Consider the following 19,041-nt stretch of genomic DNA (forward strand, 5'->3'; position numbering starts at 1 on the left):
CTATGAAGCTGATTGAAAGATGATTTTGGGCTGATAATTCTTTTAATTTAAGGAAACAAGATGATATTTATTAATTAAGTTCTAACTACTAGTTGAATGAGTTGTATGCACTTTTTGGATCTATAGATAGAAGTTTTTATTCTTATAAATTATATTTTCTCTTCGTATTTTATGCACTATTATGGATCGATAAAAATATTCCGAATACAGTTATGATAATGAGACTGTACAACATCAAGTTTCTGTAGAAGTTCTCTCTAAGCCAGTAAAAAGCTGTGGGTATTTATAGAAGCTTCTACTTGAAATTAGTTTTAAGGCAAAGCAACAGGATAAGTGAATTCATGCATTTTCCCGAGATGTTAACAACATTTTAAAGTCTGCTTTGTAAAAAGTGATCCAGTTTTCATTTATACATGGAGTTTGCCTCAGTGACTGTGGAGGAAAGGACTGCAACCCCAAAGTTAAGAGACATTTGCGTTGATTGCAATTCCAGTTTTACATTCTGATTGACTCCATCAACCCCAGTAGGTGGTAATGTATTCTCAGAAATGTAGGGTTTGTGTTTTGTTTAATTTCACAGAACTGTAAAGATATTGCAAACATTCACTAATGTGGGATCTGTTCAGTCTTAAATGCAACATTCTCTACTTTATTTTTCTTACATTTTCCTTTGCATGTCTTCCAGAATTTGACATACGAGATTATCCTGACACTAGGGCAGGCGTTTGAGGTGGCTTATCAGTTGGCATTGCAGGCCCAGAAATCAAGATCAGCAGATACCACTGAAACAAAGTCTTCCAAACCAGTGCCCAAACCACGAGCAAGCGTCCGCAGATCCACGGTATGTAGAAGCTCTTAAAGTCCACATGGCTGATTGTATTCAAGTTATATTGTTAACCGTTTTGGTGTAGCAGATACATGTGCCATCTTTAGGCTAATGGAACCTAGGAGCTAGGGTAATGTGCTGCAGTATGATGATCTTCTGGGACGGGTGCCATGAGCTCAAAGGAGTAGTACATCAAGAGGTTCTAAACCACCATGATGTGCTATTGTTGGGTGGTGTCAGCAAGGTCAAAAAAGCAGATCGTACTCCCTCACCTAGAGCCCTCGTGAGCTAACTGATAATTTTGTGGCCAGAGCCCATTATTTGGCAGTAATTTGTGGCCCAATTGAAGTAAATACGTGCTAAACACGAGAGACCACACTTCCGCCAGGTCTCACACATTAAGAGACCGCCTTCTTATCACTTATTAATATCATGGTCCCAGGTGTTAAATAATAATATTGTATTATTGAGTTATGATCTCAGGCAAGCTATAATGTCCTGATGATAATCCCACATTGTAAAGGGATCAAGATGTCGACCCACACTCTGACCTGCTAGATTTTTTTATAAACTAAATTTGGGTGCAGTAGTGCTTTGTTTTGTAGTTTAGTGACCTTACATGTATATATGGTTGTTGGTCACTGTTGTTTTGCCTAAAATTGTCTTTGAATTTTTTCTGTGTTTTCTTAGGTTTTAACACTTGCTTTGGATTACCCCAGCAGGTGTTAGTCTCCTGAAATGGGCCTTTATTGTAACAATTAAATACTCTTTATTGTCCAATTGGACAATTCATGGGCGTTCTATTTCTCCCAGAAATATTATACCCAAATATTACCTTTTAAGGGCCTTTTTTTACTTTAACTACATAATACCCTTGGTCACTAATGACTCTTGGGTTACATTTGTGTCAGATTAATGCCAGAGAATAATTGTCAAAATGTAGGACTCCAACCACTCCTTTATCTGTTGAAAACTTGAACTTTGCTAACGTAACGTAATGACAACCATTTCGCCAGATGAGTTTGCCCACCAGGAGATCCAGCAAGTGAAAGAATTTCGCTGTTAACTGCAGTGGGAGTTTAGCAAAGTAATAAAGGAAATACAGCAGGATAATCACTTTGGGCAGGGCTTTTCTGTCTGAAACAGACAACGGGGATGCCTACCAAAGTGTCATTAGACTCTGGATGTCTGAGACCGACCCTGCAATGATGCAGTCAAGTAGATCAGTAGCACCATGATAAACCGGAATCCTTAGGTATTTGAACGTCTGAGCTTGCCAGCTAGTATCAAACCCCTCCTCACTTCTCGTCCTACCTCTGGTGCACCAGGCTGTAGAGGAAATACACTTAACTTTTCCCAGTTGACCCAAAGGCCAGATAAGGGGCAAAGGCGCACAGAGTAGATGCTATTTTAGTATGGTCACTGGTTGCAACTTTGAGGTTTAGTAACTGATCGTCATAAAGTGCAACAGAGTGCGTCTGGTCGTCAAGGGATTTTCCACAACAAGCTCCCTCTTCTCAAAGCCTGTCAGCCAATGGCTCCATGTCCATGTTGAAAAGGAGTGGGGGCAACGTGCAGCCCTGTTTAGTGCCTTTGCGGATATCATGGTGTATTGAGACTCGGTGCCCAGTTCAAGCTCTCACTGCTGGAGCAGTATAGAGGAGTTGCTGAACCCCTAGCGGTCAAGCAGGCAGAAAAGATAGAGTCCAAAAAATCTAATGCCTTCAGGTCCAGGACCATGTTTGCCGCCTGGGGTAAACTCCATGACCCCGAAGAGTTGGCATATATTCAGTGACAAGCTGCACCCAGGTATAGAGCAGTTCTGGTCTGCGAGAACCAGGTGAGGGATTAGAGGGTTCGAGGCATGTGGGCTGCTGAATTCATATCTGTGCATAGATCGCCTCCTAGTGTTGGGTCCGGATGATTGCACATTGTTGTCCTGGAAGAGTCTTCGAAGTATCACGAGATAGGTGGCTCCTCCTCTGGACTACAGTGCGCATGGGCATCCCCTCCATCCTCAGATTGTTTTTTTCCGCCATTAGGTTCGGATGTTACTATCTTAGCTCAAGTTAGGAAAACTTTCTACAAAGCCAAAAGGCTTTCTACAGCGTCGGTATAGTTTCGTTCGGTACTGATAACTTTGCTTCAGAAGGACATCGAGGAATCTGCCGGTTTTCTTTCCATACGCGAACCGATCTTCGACCTGCGATGGAAAGAAGCCCATTCAAACGGTGTCCACTTTGCAATGCCAAATACCCGCACATCGATGTCCATCCGGTGTGCAACAAGTGCCTGTCCCCGGATCACAACGAGGCCAACTGTATGGCCTGTGCCCGCTTCAGGTCGAAGAAAACTCTTCGGATTCGTCACGTGGCTCGATTAGAGTCGCAGAAATCAGCGCCTAAGCCAGTAAACATCTTCGGGACCGAAGACTAGGAGGTCATTGATCTAGAGAATCAGGGTGAACACTCGGACCCTGTTTCGAGCCATGACTCCGAGTATGACACCGAAGATGAGGAACTATTAGAAGAGGAAGAAAATGTCAATGAGGTAGGAGACGACGCAGAGGCCCTTGGGGCCGTAGAAGATAGCTCAGGCGAGGAGCTAGGCCTCACCGTCGATACGGGAGTCCGAGATAAAACACTCCATAAGGCTCAGGTCGAGGGATCGCCACAAGGCCTTACCCGAGATCTACAGACTCGTCCTATAGCCCCGCATAAAGGCCCGGCTACGGACACATATAAAGAGCCATCGGTATCAAAAATGCCATTGGTCGATTCAAAGAAATCGAAACCGAAAGCTTCACTGCCAAAACCGAAACCGAAAGTGCAGCTAACTCTGGTCGGTTCCTAGGCCTCAAACCCCTCGGAGCCGAAGAAACAAAAAAAAGGACGTCGATACTGACAATTTCAAACCCCTCAGAGCGCTAGAAACAAAAAAAGGACGTCGATACCGACAAATTCAGAAAAGTCATCGAGCTGAAGATTGGGGCGCCAAAGACCAAAGTCAAGGCTGTCGAACTAGCGAAGTCGGCGCCGAAGAAAGTCGGCACATACAAAGTGCTCGACCCGAAAGAGGGGGTCGATCCTCGGTCGACGCCTGCGGCCAAAACAAAGACCGGCTCCAAGGACCCTGTCGAGTCGACGCAGACGACCCCATTCGTGCCCAAAGAGGTGTCGGAATCACTCCAACGCATCAGGGAAAAGGCTACAAAGGTCGGATCGAAAAAGGCCCAACCCCAAAGTTGGTCTGAACAGTTCCAACCACTCCGACACCAATCAAATTCGGGTTGCCACCGATGGTGCGACCGAAGATGTTCGAACCAAAAAAGGGTATCGGAGCCAATAAAGGAGTGTCGATGGGACTACAGGCTACAGAAGAGCCTGAAGAACAAGAGTCAAGGCAGTTCATCGACTCCGACACTGGTAGATTGTCCTTGTATAAAAGGAAAATAATACCTGAAACGCCCATGGAGTCATATAGGATTTCACTAAAGAAGAAAAGGGATTCAACCACATCGCCAGCTCTTGTGGAACCTCTGCAATCCTATGGACAAGAACCTCGCTCTTTTTCACCCACATACTCAGATGTGGATGCAGGGGATGACGAAGACGAGGATGACACTTATCATGTGGACACTGATCCCGATGATCAAATCCAACCATGGGCGGACCCTGCTGACCCAAAAGATCCGCAAAATGCCCCTGACACTCATGCATACAATGTAAAAAGATCTCCTACTGAGGACACTACTGCCTTTAACGCCCTTTAACGCCCTTATTGAAAGAGCGGCAGGTAACCATGATGTACAACTACATGCTGACCCGGTTGAAGAAGATTTTTTGTTCGACACCTTTTCCACTTCGGAAAGAACCGTCAAAACTCTGCCCATGCTCAAAGGGGTCCTCAAGCATGCTGGTAACACAAGGGCAAGGGTATTAAATCCTAGAATTGAAAAAAAATATAGACCGGCACCTGTGGACCCTACTTATATAAAAGGACCGTTGCCATTGGACTCATTAGTTGTTTCTAATGCACGAAAGAGGGTGAACTCCCAAACTACAGGTGACGCTCCCCCTCCTGACAAAGAGTCAAAAGTACTGGAAACTTCAGGAAAAAGAGTGGCAGCGCAGGCAGCTAACATCTGGCGCATTGCCAACACTCAGGCACTCTTAGCCAGATATGACAGGTCCCATTACGATACCCATGAGACACTGTTGCAACACCTACCACATCAGTACAAGGAGGGAGCAGAGCTACTAATCCAGGAAGGCAAGCTTATCACTAATGCTTCCATTAAGTGCACGCTAGACGCAGCTGACACTGCAGCCAGGGCCATTAACACTAGCGTCATGCTAAGACGACATGCCTGGTTGGGAATCTCTGGATAGAAACCAGAAATACAAACTACTATCCTCAATCAGCCGGTTAACCCGGACTACGTATTTGGACCTGAGGTTGACACCACCCTTGAGAAAAGGAAAAAGGACAACGAGACTACAAAGTCTATGGGGGCTCTGCAGTCACAGCAGTTTCGGGGTGGCTCCTTTCGTCGCTCCAATACTAGAGGACCTTCAAGAGGCCAAAACACACAGCAGACCCAGTATAATAAAGGAGGTACACAGACCACCTACAATAAACAGAACAGGGGTGGATACCGTGGAAACAAAATCAAAGGCAGAGGAAGAGGAAACAACAATTCCAGATCCTCTGCCAATAACAAACAGTGACGCCCTGTCACTGCCCCCCGACCATATAACACCTGTCGGGGGGGGAGAGGTCGGGGGGGGGGAAACTCCAACAGTTCCTGCCGGTCTGGAATTCCATCACCACAGACAGGTAGGTAAGAGACATTGTCCAGTACGGGTACTGTCTAGAGCTGATATCCACTCCACCCAACATACCACCAAGACACCGTCTTATGTCCGCAGAGCACTTACACTTATTGCAGCAGGAGGTCGTCAGCATGCTGCAAAAAGGGGCCATAGAGCTCCTGCCTGTAGAAGACCAAGGCCTTAGGGGTGTACTCTCTGTATTTCTTAATACCCAAAAAGGACGGGTCTCTGAGACCCATACTGGACCTCAGGCCTCTAAACAGCTACATTCTGTCAGAGCATTTTCATATGCTCACTTTACAGCAGGTTCTACCGTTACTCAGTCAGGGAGACTTCCTCGCAACACTAGATCTAAAAGATGCGTATTTCCATATACCCATACACCCATCACACAGACAGTATCTCAGGTTCACTATTCATAATCAACATTATCAGTTCAAAGTCCTCCCTTTCAGAGTAACGACGACACCCAGGGTTTTCACAAAGTGCCTGGCGACAGTAGCAGCACACCTAAGGAGACAGCACATACATGTCTACCCTTATGTGGACGACTGGCTTATTCAAGCAAAGACGGCCCAGCAGTGTGCCAGCCACATGTCCCACACCATTCATCTTCTTCACAGTCTGGGATTCTCGCTGAATTATCCAGAGTCACATCTTCAGCCCGCCCACGTGCGACAGTACCTGGGCGCGACAATAAACACTCTGGCAGCCAAAGCTCAGCCGAATTCGGTGAGAATAAACAGCATGCAATTGCTTATACAGAAGTTCAGACCCCAACACTCACTTCCAGCCAGAGTGTTCATGCAGTTGATAGGCATGATGGCCTCCTGCATCTTCATAGTCCCGCACGCGAGACTACATATGCGCCCGCTTCAGGAGTGCTTAGCACGTCAGTGGAATCAGGCTCAAGGACCATGGAAAGACCTAGTGTTGGTGAGCGGTCGGGCATACAACTCTCTGCATTGGTGGAACCCACAAAACGTTTGCAAGGGCCGACCGTTCCAAGAGCCTGTACCACAAATAATACTGACAACGGACGCATCTCTCCAAGGATGGGGAGCTCATGTACTCCATTACACGGTGCAGGGACTATGGACAGCACAGCAAAAGAGGATGCACATCAACCTTCTGGAATTGATGGCAATCTTCATGGCAATGAAGGCTTTCAAAGTACACTTGTGCAACAAGGTCGTGTTGATCCGGACGGACAACATAACTGCTGTGTACTACATACAAAAGCAGGGAGGTACACACTCTCCACAGTTGTCTCATCTGGCTCAGAGCATGTGGAAGTGGGCCATTCAAAGGAACATCTTCCTCATGGCGGAACACCTCCCAGGTAAAGACAACCAGATGGCAGAACTGCTCAGCAGGCACAGCCACCAGATGCACGAGTGGGAGATACACCCATCAGTACTCCAACCGTATTTCAAGCAGTGGGGTCATCCACAAATAGACCTGTTCGCCACAAGGGAAAACGCAAAATGCCAAAGCTTCGCCAGCAGGTTCCCACATCCACAGTCACAGGGCAATGCGATATGGATGAACTGGTGAGGCAAATTTGCGTACGCTTTTCCCCCAGCACCTCTAATACCGCTAGTGGCATGCAAACTGAGGCAACACTTGATGACACTCATCCTTGTTGCTCCAATGTGGGCACGCCAACCATGGTACACCACGTTTCTAGAACTATCCGTGGTACCGCATCAAAGGCTGCACCTCACACCCAGGCTTTTGACGCAGAGCCATGGCGACATTCAGCATCCAGATCCGCAACAGCTCAACCTGGCGATCTGGCTCCTGAAGTCTTAGAATTTGGCTACCTCAACTTGCCGCCAGAATGTATGAATATCATCAAGGAGGCAAGACGGCCCACAACCAGAGCATGCTATGCAGCTAAATGGAAAAGGTTTGTCATATATTGTAACAACAATGACATTAACCCACTGGATGCATCTATTCAAAACATTATCTGTTATTTGTTGCACTTATACAGATGTAATCTGACGTACAGTTCCATTTGTATACATTTATCCGCAATAGCAGCTTATCTTCAAAACAGGCAGCACCTCTCACTATTCAGAGTGCCTGCCATTAAGGCTCTTCTGGAAGGACTCAAAAGAGTGATCCCTCCCAGACACCCACCTTCACCAGTCTGGAACCTCAATGTGGTCCTCACCAGACTGATGGGACCACCTTTTGAACCTCTACACTCTTGTGAGATTCAGTTTCTAACCTAGAAAGTGGCTTTCCTAGTAGCCATTACCTCAGTACGAAGAGTTAGTGAACTCCAGGCACTAACCATTCAAGAGCCGTTCATACAAGTCCACGCAAATAGAGTTGTACTACGCACCATCCCTACATTCATGCCTAAGGTGATTTCAAAGTTCCACATGAACCAAACCATAGAACTGCCAGTTTTCTTTCCTAATCCAGAAAATGTCGCAGAGAGATCCCTACACACATTAGATGTCAAAAGGGCTCTTGTGTACTATATAGACAGAACAAAGGATTTCGGGAAAACAAAACCGCTTTTTTTGCCTTTTCTCCACAACACAAAGGCAACCCCATTTCCAAAGCAAGGATAGCCAGGTGGATCGTTAAGTGTATACAGATTTGCTATGCTAAGGCTCAACGCACACTGACCATTCCGCCAATAGCACACTCCACACGTAAATTAGGAGCGTCCATGGCTTTCCTGGGGAATATTCCTTTAGAAGAGATATTTAAGGCAGCCACATGGTCCACCACACATACATTTACGAAACACTACTGCGTAGATGTACATTCTAAACAGCAGGCAGCTGTAGGACAGGCTGTTCTCCAAACTCTTTTTCAGACTGCTGCAGCTGGCACGGGCAGCCGCCGCTAACAGGAGGGACCGCTATGTAATCTATGCACAGATATGAATTCAGCAGCCCACATGCCTCGAACCGAATATGCTACTTACCAGTATGCATCTGTTCTTGGCATGTAGGGCTGCTGACATTCATATCGCCCACCCTCCTCCCCGGCGCCTGTAGCAGCTGTAGCATTCAAATTACTATGTAGCATGGTCATCACTCACTGTATTACGCTCCATCTCTGCCACAATGGCGAAAAACAATCTGAGGATGGAGGGGATGCCCATGCGCACTGTAGTCCAGAGGAGGAGCCACCTATCTCGTGATACTTCGAAGACTCTTCCAGGACAACAATGTGCAATCATCCGGACCCAACACTAGGCGGCGATCTATGCACAGATATGAATGTCAGCTGCCCTACATGCCAAGAACAGATGCATACTGGTAAGTAGCATATTCGTTACAGTTGATCACCTAGGATCCTACCTAGGGTTTTGTAATCTGTGTCCAGAGAGAAGGAGGGGAGGATCTTGCTCGATAGAGCCTCCATCTAAAGGTACCCCAGATGTGAAGCTATGATGTCAGGGTAGTGTCAGGCTAGGTTCGGCAGAGCTCAAGTGGAAGTCTATCAGGACAAGGACGAGGAGAGAATAGCTTCCTTTATCTATGCCGAAGTTATGGTAGGGCCTAGTTTGCAGCGCTACGCATGAGTGATAAAAGATAAAAGGAAGAGGGATGCCTAGGAAACATGTAATATAGTTGCTCATAATGGTGGGAAAATGAGCATGAATTTCAGCCTGTGTGTAAATATGTATGTCTGTGGCAAGGCGGAGGCAAAGGATTGCTAAATGAGAATGTTCTTGCTTAGCTAGTTAGGCTAGAAAGTCAGCCTATGTTTGAGTCCAGGCAGCATGGGCTACGTAATTAACACAGTGCAGTTATTCCAGCTTCAACTAGAGCCTGAATTTCTATCATGCTGTCATCTGCCCAAGTCTCCAAAAGAAAAAGTGTGTCTTTGCATTTCTGGAGGTCGAATATTATTATGTGTCGAGCTTCAACTACTGCATTTATGCAGTGCCCTCATTGTTCCTTTGAAGGCTCCCCACTCTGCAGCGTGAGCAGCAACTGTTGTGGCTTAAATTTAAAAAATCAATGGTCTTTTCTCAGAGTGGCCTGGAAGGCAGAATCTTTGATAAGTGTGGGTTGCATTTTCCATTTCAGTATCCACTAGCACAGAGTACCAAAGCAGAGTCCCAGCAGGTTTTGATCCGCAACCATACGGCCAAAATAATCCACACACGTGAACAGCTAGTATGTGGAAGCTGAAGAGACAGTTCAGTCCAGCCATACATAAACATTGTGCACAGTTACGGTGTAATGGGGTAACAGCATTATCCGATCGTTCAGTTCTAGAGTGGTTAGGCAGCACGCATCTTGAAGAATTTAATCTCTTTTAAAAAAAATGCAAGATATCCACCATAGGGCGAGGCACAGATCTGTTGGGAGGGCATCATGTTGGTACCCAGGGGGCCTTCTCGGTAGAGAAGATAAAGGTAAGCTTTTGGGATAGTATGAAGCTTCTGAACCAGTTCTCTAGGAATGTGATTGGGTATCTGCCCTCCTTGCCTTCTCTCAGGCCCACCACCCTGATGTTGTTCGCCATGCTCTTCCTTCAATATACTGCACTCTGCACTCCGCGTCCTCAGCCCTTTGTGTTTCTATAGTATTTCTTTCAGGGTACAATTTGTTTGGGTAACCCTTTCAACCAATGTTTTGTGTTCATCTCCGAGTATTCTAAGTTCCACTACCACCAAGTCTGTCTAGGTTTCCAAAGAGGACCTTGAGCTTTCTATGGTTGCAGGTATCAGTTTGGCCATTGTTTCAAAAAGGGTGGTCTTCTCACATTCTGTGGTCCCTGGAGTAAGGCCAAGAACAAGAGGTCTGGGAGACTGCAACAGAGCAGAGGCTGCCCATCTTGCAGTCAGTGAACGAGGGTGATGCAGATGCCCAAGAGGGGGATCTGACATCTGTGAGTGATGTAAGTCTGCGTCGCTAAGGCTACTTACAGCTGTGGTGCTGGCAGAAAACCGCTATAGCACAAGCAGCCTGATTAGGGCAGCGTCTTTCCCGGTTGTATCACAGTCCAACAAACTCAGGCCTATCAAGTAGCGGTAGCCCCAAGGAAGTACATAGTCTCAGAGCTTGTCAATCCTCAACACTCCTACCCACGGGTTCTTAGCAGTCAAGGCTCGCCATATGAGTGGCATTTAAAAGTGTGCCAAGGCACCACCACCACTGTGTAATAGTACACCAGGCGTCTAAGCGCCCCTGTCATCCCTCAGCCCATCCAGTTGTGAAAGTAATGTGGCAGGTGTCAGTGGCATTCTGTTGTGAGGCCCAGCAGGAGTAGAGTATCGAAGCACCCAGGCCGTGCAGAAAACAGGAGGGGAAAAAAGAGCAATCTCCCCAGTAAGACTGTCTTCACAAGTGCTCCCCAGGCCAGCCGTCAAGGCTCACAGCGACTCCGGAAGGGTGTCCAGTTCGACATCTGGCACTGAGCTGCCCTCATCCACGGTACTCTATGTTGGGGAGGGTCCCCCTCTCCTTCCTGGTCTTAGGCTGTGTCCCCTCCGTCACAACCAGGTGCACAGAAAGCCAAAGGGTCCCTGTGAACTGCAGGACCAGCTACAAGGGTGGAGTCAAGTGCAGACAAGTTGCAACGTAAGGTGGGCTACAATCTGGTCCCCAGATGAGTCTTCACCCTCCATCCAGCTGCCCTAAGTGCCTGGACTCTTCTGGCTGTCTCCAGCCTCAGAAACCCGGCAAGCCAGCAATCGGGCACTGCCCACTCTGATTTGGGCACAACGCAGGCCCAAGAGCTCAGGAGAGATCCATCAGGCATGGTAATCCAGTAAACTATAAGGCAATGATGCCTCAGGCCCAACTTGTAATCAACGATACGGCCGCAAGGCCGGATCGCACTTTGCAGTGACATTCTGGCCCACCAAGGCGACATCCTCCATTGTCTCGTGCTTCAAGGAACACAGGACAAACGTTCCCTACCTGGATGGCGCCCGAGGGCAGAGAAGCAAGGCAGATTGTAGGGCTTTGGTAGAAGAGCTTCTCAATTACACGGCTGCCATCTTGCCCAGCATAGTCATACCCCCATGTATTTTCCATCTTTAGGAACACACTGTGGCAGTGCTTTACAAACTAATCAAGGCTAGAGCCCAACAAAATTACCTGAACCGTGTAACTTCCCCCTCCCCTTCCATCGACCTTGCCTGTTTGTGGCACTGATATTTTCAAGGCTTTTGTCACTTACATAGGTACTGCTACTTAGCGTTTGGGGCCGAATTGCTGACATGTTGTCTTCTAGATCTTCATTTACATATACTTTGATCACTGTCTTCTGTCCAAAAAGGAAAGGTGAGAGTAGTCTAGACTGATATAGTTTGAGTAAACTGATTCTGAAGCAAGATTTAATGTTCTTAAGCTCTGAAATTATCTGGGCAGCAGGATCTAATGCCCCACCAGAAATACTCTGCGTATAGGTATAGATAATGTAAGGTTTATGTTTGAGAAATTGCAACCTTCAGTTTGTCTTTAAGTTATTTTTGAGCCAAGAAGGTCCTTTGAATATTTCGAGAAGTTTCTCCTTGTAATTGATTTTAAGCCAAAGTGACAGGAGAAGTGAGTTCATAGATAGCTGTGTTCCATCAAGCTTTTGAGATATTTCATGTCCTGGAACAGCAAAAAGCCACAAGGGTATGAGCTGTTGCTTCCCAGGAGTTCTCTTCAAGGGCTTGGCCATCCAGTCCATACAAAGCATAAAGTTTGTCAGAGTGCAAGAATCTAGCTCAAGCTCCGCCCAGGAAAAGGAGCAGATCTTCTCATACGCGCAACATTTCAAGAGGACCATGAGGAGAGATTTCCCTTCAATTGGAGCTTTGAAGTAGTCTAACAGTATGGAGAAGATGTCATATCAACTTAGAATCAAGCTGGAGCATTTCCAGTCTGACATCACTGGGCATTATCCAGTCAAGAATATTCATGTTTGATGTCTGCACAACTTATGAAAAGGTTTACTGGAGCCACTGCCAAGCTCAATGTATCCTGCTTGGCCTCTAGTTCCAGTGTTATCAGGTTTTCTGGAACTCATGAACAAGTCCCTCTATTCTTGAGGAGAAACCCCTGCCAGGCTACAGTGTAGCATCAGAGGTATAAAATGTGTTTCCTTTACCGTCCTCTTCTCTCTAAACCCATAGGTATGTTGAGCAATCTGGGCTTGAAGGTCTAGGTTACCTCTTCTATTATAATGACAAGAGCAAGATATATGACCTTGCAGTGGTGTGTGTTGGGACTAATACCCATCATGGATAGTCCACAGTTACACCCTATCTCTGTTTTTGTGCATATTGCACTGCACTGTGTTTTTTCTGCCAGCCAACCTTGCACCTCAAGACCGGTTCTTGATTCTCCATTTGTGATTGTGCTCCTAGAGTGAGGGTTACACCTGAAGAGTAACCCACTTTATAGTGAAGTGATTGCTTTCCTCTCTGCAGACTCGGGAAGAACTGAAGGCAGGTGGCAACTTCAAAGTATTTGCAAGAAATCACATAGTATTTCTGATGTTCCTTGCTCTCAGTCAGCAGCACTAGTACCTTCAGTCTGAATCTAGATTCCTGAAAGAGAGCTCTCATCATAAATTACCAGATTTCAAGTGATTTCAGGATTCCATAATAATACATCAGTACAAAGGACTTAATAGTAGCTCTGTTAGGGAGCAATGGTAAGAGCATATCTTTCAAAGAGAAAGTCTATAAGCAGTGCCTTTCTCTTCTCAAAAAATATCCTCGTTCTGGGGCAGACATGCCTTGTATGGCTTTCTGACTAATCTGTTCATCTAGTATGCTGCAGTACAGGATATCCATAAAGTATTTTCAGGAGACTCTGTAATGCTAGAGATCAGGAAAGCTGGTAAGAGAAAATTACAAAATTAACCATGAATCTTAAGATCTCTTTCCTAAGTGGAGCTTGAACACAAAAATGTGTGAAAGGGAGACTTTTACAGTCTCTTGTACATTCGCCCGGAAGCCTCAGCATGGATGGTCTAGAGAGTTTGCATGGATAACCTGACAACTCAAGGAACTCGGTCTCAGAAATGTAAACGCACCTAAGTATGCTGATGGCTGTCAACCTAGCATTCAAAGCTTTTCTTCAATAAATTACATTTTGGACAGTTGTGATGCAAACAACACAACTACCCTGTACTAGCTGAGCAAGTAGATAGAGTGAGAGATTTGCCCTTTCCAAAGGATATTTAAGTAGTGCGACAATGGCACATTGCATGAGGCTTTTCTTACCCAACACTCTCCCATGTGTGGATAATGTGAAGTCGGACATCTAGTGGTAATCATTTCAGTGGCTAAATACAACAACAATTTTCAAGTGGGAGGGTCCTAGGGAAGTTTAAAGACCTGCAAAGGATTCAATCCCCAACTATTATCAGACACACGTGCAAAAGCCTTGGGTCTATCATGTGCAAAATAATAATAATTACAAGATAATTAAGCCGTAGACTATTCCACGCAGACTGTGGGAAATTCCCTTTTCAGGACGAAATTCCTGACTCACCAAATGTGACATGCTTCATCATATGGGATTCTCCTCTCAAAGGAAAAACCTAGTTCCTTTGAGGGCTACAACCCCCGATCTGAGAGGGAAGAGCTCAGGGATGTTTTTAGGTATCTAATTTCTGGGATATTCTAAATCCACATGTGATGAGCAGGATAGTGTGAGCGAGGGCGCAGCGCAAAGAAAATATAAAATGTGAAGGAAGTGTGAATAAAACTAGCTATGGGGTGTCAAATATATGTTTTATTCGGGAGCACCCTCTGCCAGGATTAAAAACAGTGCATCAGCAACATGGCTTTAAGTCGCAGTGGTATGGTGAAGATTAATGGTCGACATGTTTCAGCCTAAATTGCCCCTGGATCGGGCAAGGCTTTCTTCAGGACCTATACAGATGCTGCTGCTACAGTGCTCATGTATGTGTACAAACAAAGTATACAAGAACCAAAAGTGTTCAAAACTCAGACTGCTCCAGAAGATGAGATTACCTACTATTGCTGGGTAAAGAACTCTACATCAGATCAGAATTGGATAGAAACCTCCTGAGGCGGAAGCCGGGAGACTAGCTGCGTACGAAAACTATTTTTTAAAGCTTTTAAATTGGGAAAACTTTTTACGTGTATCTGTTGCTGTGATTTACAACTGCTCATTTGCACAATTCTCACCTCCTTGCCACACACTTCCCCCTCAGCCGAATAGGCGCTGGGATCGGGAAAAACGCCGCCGCCATATTGGGGTTAGAGCTGGGTTGACGGTATAGCTGTTGGGACCTCCCGACCCTAACAGGTCTACTTAAGCATCGCCCACCCAGCGCACCTATCAGAATTGGATAGAAACCTCCTGAGGCGGAAGCCAGGAGACAAGCTGCGTACGAAAACTACTTTTAAAGCTTTTAAATTGTGAAAACTTTTTACGTGTATCTGTTGCTGTGATTTACAACTGCTCATTTGCACAATCCTCACCTCCCTGCCACATACTTCCTCCTCAGCCGAATAGGCGCTGGGATCGGGAAAAACGCCGCCGCCATATTAGGGTTACGGCTGGGTTGACAGTATAGCTGTTCGGCCCCTCCCTCTTCTCTACCATATGATGAGCAACACTCGCCGGCCGCGCAGCGGCGGCGCACAGCGGGCGCGCCGAAGGCGTGCCTAAGTCAAGCCCGTCTGTGCCCGACTGGCCAGGGCCAGGGGCCGCAACCCCTGGTCCTCCTACGGTCTTGGGAAAGCATTACAGCTCTGGCTTTCTTCATAATCTAAGACCCCCTGCGAAAGCAAGCTGTTGCCACCCATATTATCCCCTGGATTTACCTACTATCTGCCCACACTGTAATGCAAGGTTCATTACTGCTCAGCAGGAGGCTGACCTACAGAATGTTACAATGTTTCTTTTAAACTGCAGGTCTCTGCCGAAGCATAGCACAGAAATCTCATTATTGTTGGACGAACTCGCACCTGATGCAGTCTTTTTAACTGAAACATGGTTAACCTCTGACTCCGAACCTGACTTAGTGCAAGCACTCCTCCCTGGTTACCAAATTGCACGCAGGGACCGCGCTCAGGGGAAAGGCGGGGGACTTGCAATTATTTACAAAGCTCAATACTCGTGCCATTGCACCTTGGACACCATTCCTGACTGTGAAAGTCTGTCCTTCTCTATTAAATTCTCCTCCAACGACTGCTTCTCAGGGATCCTTATTTATCGCCCTCCAGGTCCATTGAACCAATTTCACACTAAACTAACCTCCCTTATAGCAGAATTAGCTACGTCTCCCTACAATTTCACGTTGCTGGGGAACCTTAACATTCACTTTGACAATAGCTCAGATAACATGGTCAAAGAGCTGATACCGAGTTTGGCTGCAGTTCAGCTGGAGCAATTAATTCTAGTTCCAACGCACATCAAAGGGCACTTGTTGGACCCTGTATGCAGCAATTGTGTAGACCTCAAGGCAGGCTCCATCACTCACCTTCCATGGACCGACCACTTCTTAATTCCTCTTATCTGGTCGATACATAGGCCCGTTCTTTGCACTCCCAATCCGCGAAAGATGAGAAACTGGTCTAGGCTCCCACTAGAATAGTGGACCAGCTCCTTCGCAGCCTCCAGACCCTCATTTTCACAGAATCCCTCATTAGATAATAGGTAATTCGATAACTGGATTCAGAAGTCGCTTGACTCTATACTCCCCTCTAGAAAAATCAGCTTAAAAAGGCCACGAGAAACAGCTCCATGGTACTCGGAGGAGCTTAGAGCAAAATAAAAGCGACATTGTAGGAAGCTTGAAAGAAAGTGGCGCCTGGGATATGCCACCGTAGATAGTCATGTACAGGGAGGCTATTAAAGCCTACAAATTAGAAATAAAATCGACACAATCTACCTACTACAGTGGTAAAATCATGACGGTCAGATCAAAACAAAGAGAGATCTTCCAAATTGTCAAAAGTCTTACCAAGCTTCCCCCACCTATGGTTCCCAATGACAATCCACTCTCCCGCTGCAATGATCTAGTAGAATTTTTCTATCAGAAAATAAATAAAATGTATTCGTCATTTGCAGCCACAGTTTTGGAGCCCCCCACCAATGGACCCCTTCTCCCCACGAACCTGATCGCTCCTCCCGAAAACCTTAGATCATTTTCTCCTGCTAGACCTGGAAACATTGGAACCTTTGATACAACAAGTAAAGTCAGGGTCCCCATGCGATCCTGCCCCTCCATGCACTATGGTTGCAGCCAGCCGAGTCATTCTCCCCACTCTGTTGGAGCTTCTTAACATCTCTCTAACAACAAGTAGTGTCCCACCTACTTGGAAACAAGCTATGGTGAGAGCACTTCTGAAAAAGCCTAACCTTGACCCATCTAATTTTAACAACTACCGCCCCATTTCCCTGTTACCCTGGGTGAGAAAAATCCTGGAGAAACACATTAACTCTCATCTAACAATGTTTCTCGAGAGTAACCATCTACTTGACGCCACACAGACGGGATTTCGCCCCAAACATGGGACGGAAACGGCCCTGCTGGCTGTGACAGAGGAAACCAGGCGGATCTTGGATTGAGGGGGATCAGTGGCAGTCATCCTCCTCGATCTAAGTGCTGCGTTCGACACGGTAAGCCATAAAACTCTGCTGTGTCGACTCCTTAATCTTGAAGTATCAAGGGACGCTCTGGCTTGGTTTAAATCCTTTTTGAGCGGAAGGACATTCCAAGTCTTTGACGGAGACTTTCTCCTCAAGTAAACCTCTGGATTGTGGGGTACCGCAGGGCTCGTCATTGAGCCCTACACTATTCAATGTGTATATGAGAACACTGGCTGAGATCGTTCGCCCATATGGTATTAAGATCAACACATAAGCGGACGACACTCAGCTGGTGGTTTCCCTCGCACAAAAGAACTGTGAAATGGTGCAGATCAACCTGACTACCTGCTTGGAAGAGGTCAAAAGTTGGATGACTACATCGTCTCTTAAGCTTAACGGTGACAAAACCGAGCTTATGCTACTCGGCCCTCCAGCACTGTCTACCATCGACCTCTTATGGCCCATCAGCATGGGTACGCCGCCCATCCCGTAAGAGAACATAAAAAGCCTTGGGGTCTGGCTGGATAAATCCTTGACCCTTAACACCCAAGCAACCAAGACATCTGGGACCTGCTTTGGAATCATCAGGATGCTGAAAAAAATCCTTCCGCTCCTACCCTTTGAAGCCAAGCAAATTGTGATACAAGGCTTAATTCAATCCCGACTAGATTTTAGTAATGCCTTGTACCTAGGGGCGCCTGAATACGTTCTGCAAAAACTCCAGCGGATTCAGAATTGTGCTGCACGCACGCTGCTTCAGCTCCCACGAAGAGCGTCCGTAGAATCCGGGAGGAGGACTTTGCACTGGCTCCCTGTTAGGGAGAGAATCAAATTTAAAGCCATGTGCATCTTCCACCAAGCCTTCTAGAAAACTGGCCCCAAGATTAACCACCCTCTGCTTTCCCCCTACCACCCCAGCAAACAACTCCGCTCTGCCCATGCATTCCTGGCCGTAGCTCCTCGGATTAGGAGATCAAGAGCTGGAGGCAGGTCTTTTACCTTCAACGCCGCCAAACTGTGGAACTCGCTCCCTCTACTCCTAAGATCCAATCCTAATCTGTCATCTTTCCACAAGCAGCTTAAAACCTTCCTCTTTATTAAACAAGACTAACTCCTAAGCTGTTGTACCATGAGGCACTATCCTTTTTTCTCAGCGCTTGGACGCCCAAGGGCAGCAGTCGCGCTTAATAAAACCCCTTTTAATTTTTATTTCATTTCATTGCATCAGCCTGGCAAAAGCTCAGGATGGGGGCACCGCTCTGTTCGTCGATACCCCGAGTTCAAGTTGAGCCTGCAACCGGAGGAACACAAATGTGCTTGAGTGTTTAGGGGGATGTGGGTGCAAAGGTTCCCATATAGATATATTTGTCACAGCAAGAAACACAAAGTTTGAAGACTTTGGTTTCAGGTTTCTGATGGATGGTTCTAACCGCAGCTTCTGATTGATACTTCTAATAACTGCTTCCTTACCTTGTGAATATTCCCATAGGTGTCAGTCTGGATCTGGAAACATAAAGGCAGTACTCCTGCACACCAGCAGGTGGTTTTGTAAGGCTCCCCACTGACATCGTTCTGCTCCATATGTGATAAACCGAGGCACATATAAGTTCCACCCATACTTGCTGATGTTTGTTCGATTTTTTTTTCAGCGTCTTGAGACCTGGATCCTGAACTCCTCTGGTCACAGTTGTCTACTTGGCAGTCTAGTCCATCGATATGGGCATTTTGCCTGTTCAGTCCTGCTAAACCTTTAGTTTGAGCCTGCCCACAGACCCACCACCTGAGGAGGTAATGCTTTGGTATCAATTCATAAGGTGAGGAA

At 46.4% G+C, this 19,041-nt stretch overlaps 1 protein-coding gene across 8 annotated transcripts in view; it reads left to right on the top strand.

Moving 5' to 3' along the window:
* ANKS1A (ankyrin repeat and sterile alpha motif domain containing 1A) overlaps positions 1 to 19,041 on the top strand; it is a 1,304,293-nt gene that overhangs the window by 1,253,508 nt on the left and 31,744 nt on the right. For all 8 annotated transcript variants that reach the window (XM_086923222.1, XM_086923220.1, XM_086923226.1 and 5 more), the window contains one exon: positions 686 to 841. In XM_086923222.1, the coding sequence (XP_086779348.1) occupies positions 686 to 841 (156 nt within the window). The remainder of the gene's footprint in view (positions 1 to 685; positions 842 to 19,041) is intronic.

Source organism: Lissotriton vulgaris, chromosome 5 (assembly GCF_964263255.1).
Source record: "Lissotriton vulgaris chromosome 5, aLisVul1.2, whole genome shotgun sequence".
Classification (NCBI taxonomy): Eukaryota; Metazoa; Chordata; class Amphibia; order Caudata; family Salamandridae; genus Lissotriton; species Lissotriton vulgaris.